General features: G+C 43.3%; 1 protein-coding gene across 4 annotated transcripts in view; it reads left to right on the forward strand.

Moving 5' to 3' along the window:
• Window positions 1-7,836, forward strand: part of Cdh17 (cadherin 17) — a 59,619-nt gene extending 51,783 nt beyond the window's left edge. For all 4 annotated transcript variants that reach the window (XM_055603466.1, XM_055603467.1, XM_055603468.1 and 1 more), the window contains 3 exons: window positions 4,208-4,324; window positions 4,441-4,554; window positions 6,954-7,836. In XM_055603466.1, the coding sequence (XP_055459441.1) occupies window positions 4,208-4,324; window positions 4,441-4,554; window positions 6,954-7,042 (320 nt within the window). In that variant the 3' untranslated portion in view covers window positions 7,043-7,836. The remainder of the gene's footprint in view (window positions 1-4,207; window positions 4,325-4,440; window positions 4,555-6,953) is intronic.
• Window positions 7,837-8,395: the final 559 nt, after the last annotated feature.

Genomic DNA, 8,395 nt, shown 5'->3' on the forward strand with positions numbered 1-8,395 from the left:
ACACACACACACACACACACACACACACACACACACACACACACACATATCAGCTGGGCCACAATCAAGTGAGTATTTTGCCACTCTCAAGTTATTTATTACCTTATTCTTCATTGGCCCTGCCCACCTCATTAAGCCCGTGACATTTTCTCAGCTAACCTCCAATCTTTCTGTTGCTGCAAACTTGACTTTATTCTCCTAACTTCACTATTTTCAGCTTCTTCCACTCGGCCTGCTTAATTGCGTGTGCGTTCTGGTTGTGTGTACCAGAGCTTCGTCCTCCCCACCCCCACCGTGCAGCAGTGTTCCGTGTGTCCCACTCTCTTGCTGACTGGCAGTTGGCGAGTACGTGTGAGGACCAGTGTTTGGTGGGATCATGCTCTTTCATGTTTCTTAGCAGAACATCAAGGAGTTGAGTGGCTGCATCACATGGTGGGTTAATGCTTAGCTCATTAGGGAAAGGTCAAACTCTTTCCCAATTTGTTCTTAGCATTTTACATTCCCACCAGCACATGAGAGCTTCAGCTGCTCAGCGCTCTCCCCAACGCATTTGCTACACACAGTTATTTTTAGCCATTCTGGTGGGTGTACATCAGTCTCCTATTATATCTTTATTGGTATTTCCCTAGCGACTAATGTTTTAAGTCTCTCCTCTTTTCATGTGGTGATTTGCCATCCACAGATGAGAGAAGCATCTGATCAAACAGATCAGATATTGCTTGAAGCGTGGGCCCTTCAGCTTCTGTTGTTGAATTGCTAGGGGTGTGTGTGTGTGTGTGTGTGTGTGTGTGTGTATGTGTGTGATCGTGTGCTTTATCAGGAAATTGCATTTTTATAACACTGTCTTCCCCTCTTTTGTAAAGATTTACTTTTTATTAAGTATGTGTGCCTTGTGAATGCGCAGTCAGGTGAGGGCATCCGATCCATTGGAACTGGAGTTGCAACGGCTGTGGAGTTACAATGGAGTGGCCAGGGTTGTGAGCCAATACGCTGTGCTTGGAACTGACTCAGGTCCTCTGCAAGAGCCCCCTCTTAACTGCTAGAGTCACCCCTCCAGCTCCTATTGCAATATCTTTAAATAGCCAAGTAAAACTATTAAATTCCGAGTTATTGATTTCTTCTTGAATCTGTCATCTTCAAATGTGCCTGATCTTTTCTGAAGGGAAATGGAGGAGAAGTGGATCTGAAGGAGATGAGGAGGGGACTGGGAAGAGTGGAGGGAGGGAAAGCAAAAAAGAAAGAAAGAAAATTCACCTAGCCAGGGTCACTAAAACAAGATCCATTTCATGTCAATGTTTATGTAGGGTAAGTGGCCACAGTCAAGGTACTTTGTTTTACCATGGCTACCTAATTGTTCTAACACCATCTATTCACAACATCTCTTTAGCACGCATTATCTTAAAAATTTCAGGAAAATTCATGTGGAAAAACCCCCTCCCTTACAATACTACATTGTTTTAATTACTATAGTTGAATAATAAGACTGGACCTTGGGTGGTGTGATTTTTCTTAGTATTTTTTCAAAGTTGTTTCATTCATGCTAGTTGTTTTGCATTTCAGTATAAATGTCAGCCTGCCACTTGTCTATTTCTAGCAAAGAAAATCTGTTGAGGTTGGGATTAGATTCTGCTGAGTCTGTATGGGTGCTTAGGGTGGCGTGGGGCTTTAATTCATGAACATGGTGTGTGTCTTCACTTACTGTGGTCTTCTTTAATTTCTCCCCATCTTTATCTCTACACTTCTTGTAGGCAAGACAAGTTTTGGGTAGAGGGTTTACTGGTGGGCTGGTGTCCTTCTTCCTCTATTGGAAGTCCCACCTGGCTACGGGAAGGAAATACAGACTTGAGGCTCCATATCCCCAGCTGCTAGGAGTCTCAGCTAGTGTCACCCCCATAGACTCCTGGGAGCCTTCCTGTCCCAGGGATGCCCTTCCCCCACCGATTTTTGTTCTCTCTCCTGGTCCTTCTCCCACCCCAATCTCCCCACACCTGGTCCTCACCCCTGCTATTCTCCCCACTCCTTCTCCCAACTGTTCCCTCCCTTTACTTACTTCAGATATCTATTTTATTTACTCTTTTGAGTGAGATTCATGGATCCTCCCTTGAGTTCCCCTTGGCTTTTTTGGGTCTGTGGACTGTAGTATGGTTATCCTGTACTTTGTGGCTAATGTCCATTTATAAGTGAGTATACACCACTGGGTATACTCTTTCTGGGTCTGGGTTACATCACCCAGGATGATCTTTTCTAGTTCCATGCATTTGCCTGCAAATTACATGATGTCTTTGTTTTTAATAGTTGAGTGGTACTCCATTTAACTCTGGAGTTAAATGTCATCATAAATGAAATGGGCCCAACAGAGAATGTTCCATCCAAACACTAAAGAATGTACATTCTTCTCAGCATCCCACAGAACTTTCTACAAAATTAACCACATATTGGAGCACAAAGCAAGTCTTAACACATATAGGAAAATCGAAATCACATCCTGCATTCTATCTGACTACAGTAGAACAAAGCTGGGTACCAATGACAATACAAACTAGAGGAAGTACACAAACTCACAGAAACTAAACACACCACTAACTGCTAACAGGGTCAAGAAAAAAAAATCAAGAAGAATTTTAAAATTTTCTATAATTGAGTGAAAAAGAAAATATTACATACCAAAATTTATGGGGCACAATGAAATGGAGTTCTAAGAGGAAATTTTACAGCATTAAGTGATTTTATAAAAAACAAACAAACAAACAAACAAAACAAAATACCCCAAGGGGGGGACCTAACCAAACGAAAAATAAATCAATGTACTCAAAGACCTTGGAAAAGAACAAACCAGTGCCCAAAAAAGTAAAGAAGAAGATGGGCTAAGGGGATGACTCAGCAGTCAAGAACACTGGCTGCTCTTTTAGAGCAACAATGGTCCTGTTCCCAGCACCCTCCTGGCAGCTCACAGCACTTTGTAATTCCAGTCCCAGGAGATCCAGTGCCCTCTCCCGGCCTCTCCGTTCACTGCGTGAATGGTGCCTCGACATAAATGCAGGCAAAACAACCATACACATAAAAAATAAAAAAAAGCTAAAAAGACAGGCAAGAATAATCAAAGTCAGGGTTGAAATCCATGAAAATGAAAGGCTAACAAGATTGACCTTTTACCAAATTTGCCAAAAGAAAGAGGGCATCCAAATTAATAAAAAGGGTATACAAAGGAAGCATTACAACAGACACTTAGGAAATTCAGAAGAATCACAAGGACATACTTAAAATAATCCATTCCAAGAGACTGGAATCTAAAAGAATGTAATGAATTTCAACATAAGTCCTACAAAAGCTAAATCAAGGCAAAATAAATAAGTTGACCCTTAACATCAAATAAAATAGAAGCAATACATAAAAATCTTTCAATAACAACAGAAGTGCCCAGGGCCAGGTAGATTCAACACAAATTCCTACAAAACCTTTGCAACCAAAACCAATACTCAAGTTATTCCACTTTTTTTTTTTTTCTGAGACAGGGTTTCTCTGTGTAGCTTTGGCTATCCTGGAATTCACTCTGTAGACCAGGTTGGCCTCGAACTCAGAGATTTGCCTGCCTTTGCCCCCCTCCCCCCCGCCAAGTGCTGAGATTAAAGATGGGTGCCAACACCACCCAGCTTCCATGAAAATTTTAGAAATTAGAAATGTTTCATTTTCTATGAAGTCAATATTACCTTCATGCAAAAACCACTGAAAGACCCAACTCCCCACGAAAAAATGTCAGTATCTCTGAGGAGCATGGACACAAAAAAATTTTCAATAAAATGCTTAGAAAACCAAACTCAAGATCACACCAAAGGCAAGTTCCATTCCAGAGATTTGGGGATGATTTAACATATGTAAATCAATAAGCATCATATAAGGAGACTTGAAACAGAAATCAGTAATCACCTCATTAGATACAACAATAAACAAAATCCAGCATCTCTTCATGATAAAAGCTCTGGAGATAAAGGTGACACACAAAGGTAAAGAAGAAGTTAAAGGAGGCTTTAGCCCATTTTTCATGGTAAAAGACACGGGAAATGTAAGTTAAATTACTCAAAGTATCACCTACATTAGATTACTTCCCAGTCTACCTGATTATACGCAATGCAAAAATGAGCTTGTTCCTACTGAGTGAGGGTTCTGAAGTTGTATCGTCACGTGATTCATTTTCTCCCTGTTCTGACAGGCACACACGCTCGACTCTCCACCAAGCACACACGCTTTGAGGAACGAGTTTATGAAATCCTGATCCTCATCAATGATGGGGGCCGGCCACCCATGGAAGGGACTGTCTCCTTATCAGGTAGGCGCTTTGCACGGGCAACGTGGAGCATCTGTTACCACGGCAGCTTAAGAGATGCTTGTCTTTGAAGTGGGATTTCTGCAACTTATCCTACCAAATGCTGTTCTGCTTTTTAGTAACTTTCTGCCAGTGTGTGGAAGGAAGCTGTTTCCGGCCAGTGGGTAAGCGGGAAGGGATACCCACTGTGGGCATGGCAGTCGGTATTCTTCTGACCACCTTTCTGGTTATTGGTGAGTATGGCTTCTCCGAGCCGAGGACTCGGAAATGTGAGCTCATCTTGTCATCTTACTGTAGGGGGTACTTGGGGGTTTCTTGACTCGGGTACCAACGAAGAATATAAATCACCAGTCAATTAAATCAAGGCATCCTGGTTGACAGATGCTATGTCAGAAGTACCCCACTACCTGTCATTTCCTGGCTTGGATTTTCATGCAGACTTTTACACTCTTTGTATCAGTCAGCCTTTCTTTATTGTAAACAATACCCAAGATAATCAATTCTGTTTTTTGTGTTTTTTTTTTTTTGTTTTTTTGTTTTTTTTTTTTAAAAGGTTTCTTTTTGGCTCATGGCTTCAGAGGTTTCAGAGGCTCAGGACTGACTGGCCTGTTGCTTTGGGGTCCATGGGAAGGCAGTACTTTATTGAGGAAGCTCCTCACCTTCTGTTGGAAGCAAATGAGAGAAAAAGGGGCTAGGGTACTACTGTTCCCTTCAGGGTGTGTCTTCAAGATGTCTAGGGGGATGTCACCTGCTAGTAATGCTGAGTGGGGACCTTTGAAGGACATTCAAGATCGGAACCATACCAAACTTTACACGTAAATGGCTTCATTTTGAGCCAAGTTGCCAAGCTTTTGTGAAGGTTAGAGAAGTGCAGTCCCTGTGCCCCGCTGTGTCAGGTGCGGAGTTTGTTAGGATTGGTGTCCTGAGGGGCAAGGCCTTCATGAGCCTTTACTCAGAGAGGTCATGGGCTCCTCTGCCTATGTCAGAATAGGGAGGAGAGGGCTTTGGAATGAAGATTTGATGACACCTGAAATGTTGCCGAGTTTTACTTTGAGGTGTTTTTTTTCATAACTATGAACACTGGGTTTTTTATAATGTGGAGTAACTTCACTGCATCATGGCCTTGACTCTCTACCTAGCTGGAGAGAAGTCCTCTCTTGTAGCTTCTCCCATCTCCCCAAATAAATAGAGCCTAAGATAGTTGTGCTTTCTCAATAGCTGTCCTCATGGCAGATAATTAGAAAGACATTTTAATATCCGTGTGCCCATGACTGAATGGCTTAACACAGTCTCATGCTGTCTCCTGCAATAACGCCTGTCCCCTCCTTCCTGTAAAGTCTTCTGGACTATTCTTTTTCTATCTAGACATTTATTCTCATGTCTCAAGCTGTTCTATTGGACTCTGACACAGGGCTCTGAAAGGACTTAAGGCTCTCCAACGCCTTATGGCATGGATGATATGGGAGAACCACAGCAACCTGGCTGCTCCTTACTCTGTCCTTCACGGAGACCAGCCAGCCTCCGTGAGAACCCCTGTCTGCCGCACACATTTTGTACCAACAGAGAAGCGTCTCCCTTCTTTTGAAAGAGACTCGCTTTGCAGTCCAGACTGGCCTTGAACTCAGGCCATCTCCCTGCGTCGGCCTCGGAGCTAGATTTTTGAGCTATTATTTACTAACCCCCCCTTGCCTTTATGCCTTTTATTGTTTTGTTTTGTTTTTTCCTACTCACCTTGAAAGGATTGAGTTCATGCAACAAACTGCAATTTTCTCACACAGTCTTATTCCCATGATCCTGCTCTCAGGTAAAGGATGGATGGTTTTGAGGATACACACAGAGAGAATTAACGGGGCCCTTTTGGTTCATTTCCTTATTCTTTTAAAATGGGGGTGTGTGAATTATAACAAGATTGCTAGCAACTGTCTGAGCATCTAGTCTTCTCAGCCATGGCGCTTCTGTAAGCTTACTGATCAGCAATTTCCTTAATTTAACTTCCCCTTTCTTAGTGGGCTCTGATAGAGTTCTGATTAATGCTGAAAAGAGCCATGTAATCTTGTACGGGTTCAGAGAAGTAGGAGAAACCAGAAGGCGTAGGCAGTTCACTCAAGATCCCCCGGGAGGCTGGCCCTGCAGGGTAGTCCCAACTCTGTATGGGACAATGTTCTACCACTGAGCTTACCAAGAAACTGATTGTTTTAGAACTGATTTTTAGATCATAAATGATGGATGTGGTAGGTTCAGTGAATGGATGTGGTAGGTTCAGGTAGGTAGGCAGGTCTGAACAGCTCCTTGGTTCTGAGTGGGCTCCTTTGTCTTGGGAAGAAAAACTACATCAATAGCTGGGTATGTCCAAATGGCTCAGACACTCTTCCACATGCTTTTCCCTCAGAGGAGTTGGGACGCTGGCTCCTCTATTCCCAAGATCCTGCCAGCTCCCAGACCACTTATAATTTGGGCCATCCTAATACTAACAGCAAGCGATCTGTTAATCACACAAATGGAAGTCCACAGGTCATTCCCCACGCCTACCCAGCAAGTGAGTGGGCTAGGACATCTAACCCTGATCCAGCAAGTGACACGGTTAGGACATCTAATGGCCGTACTTGTTTGACCCCGAGTTTTCTCTTTTCAGGTATAGTTTTGGCCGTTGTATTCATCCGCATGAGGAAAGATAAAGCTGAAAATCCCCAGTCCCCTGAAGCTAGACCTCTGAGAAGCTGAATTTGAAAAGAAACGGTCAAGTTTAGCCACAAGTGCTATATCAGTGCCTCAGCTGCTTAATGTCACTCTAAATGTGAACTATAATTGGTAGAGTTTATGTATCATGTGCTATATCAGGGCCCCAGCTGTTTAATCTCATAATCTCATCCAAAAAGTGAGCTATAATTTCTTTGATAGCATGCCCCTCTTGTCCTGAAATATTTTGTAACACCTAGATATTTTATGTTCTGTAGACATTAGAGTTATTTTCCATGTCCCCATGACATTTTCCTCCTTCACAAAAGTTACACAACCTAAACTTTACCTTCTGGGAAAGATGAGCCTGTACCTTATTGCTTCAGAGACATATCTGTTCTCTCTCACCAACTTCCTAGATTCCATTTGTCCCTTTTCTGTTCCATCCCGTGTCCCTTCATCTTTTAGTATTATACATTGAGTTTAGAATGTGTCATGCAAAAAGAACAAAGTGAAGTCTGGGAGGGGGAGGGGGAGGGGCGGAGAGTGGGCAGCCTTGTTCCTCAGTATGAAAAGCTTTTCTGCGTTACTAACCATCTTTAATGGAGATCCTCCCTCTTGGTAATGGCGCAGGCCCTGGAGATCTTGCTCTATTTCGAGAACGATCTACTTCAAAAACCTGGGCACAGGACTGACTGGGTTTACTAGTACATGCTTTCATACATGACGCACACGTTTTATTTGTATACTGAAGTTTTGTTATATATTTATCATGTTGGGGAAACAAGAAAGCAACGACGTTGTGAGGAAAATCAGAAATAAATGATGGTTTCAGTTGTTTCTGTTTCTGATCTCTGATATATTGCATTTGTGTGTGTGTGTGCCTGTGTGTGTGTGTGTATGTGTGCCTGTGTGTGTGTGCCTGTGTGTGTGCCTGTGTGTGTGTATGTGTGTGTGTGCCTGTGTGTGTGTGCCTGTGTGTATGTGGGGGGGTATGTCTAGAAAGTAACAGTCATTTGTTGTTTTTCGCAATTGTCTGCCACATAGAGTTAGTGCAAGAGTAGGGTGTGTCTACAAACTTTTAAGTCACTGCCACCTCAGCGTCCAGACACATGGAACCCTGACAGGTCCGTGTGGCCTTCCCACAGATGTGCTTGGGACTCAGGGAAGGCAGAGGCACTGTGACTAGGAAAGCCATCCCTTCATCTAAGAGACCCTCCAGCCAAAAGTAGCCTGAATCATGCTGCTACCTCCAAACCCGTGAACCCCACGGCGAAGCTGAAGAGGTTCTGGTTCTCCTCTCTCGCTCTTGCTGTCCCCTGGTAGGTCAGGGCCGAGCAACCCAGTGACCACGTCCCTCTTGAAGGGAAGGAATGCTCAAACATGACTCTCTGTGCA

Source organism: Psammomys obesus, unplaced genomic scaffold (genome assembly GCF_907164565.1).
Source record: "Psammomys obesus unplaced genomic scaffold, mPsaObe1.curated_primary_1811, whole genome shotgun sequence".
In the NCBI taxonomy this organism is placed as follows: domain Eukaryota; kingdom Metazoa; phylum Chordata; class Mammalia; order Rodentia; family Muridae; genus Psammomys; species Psammomys obesus.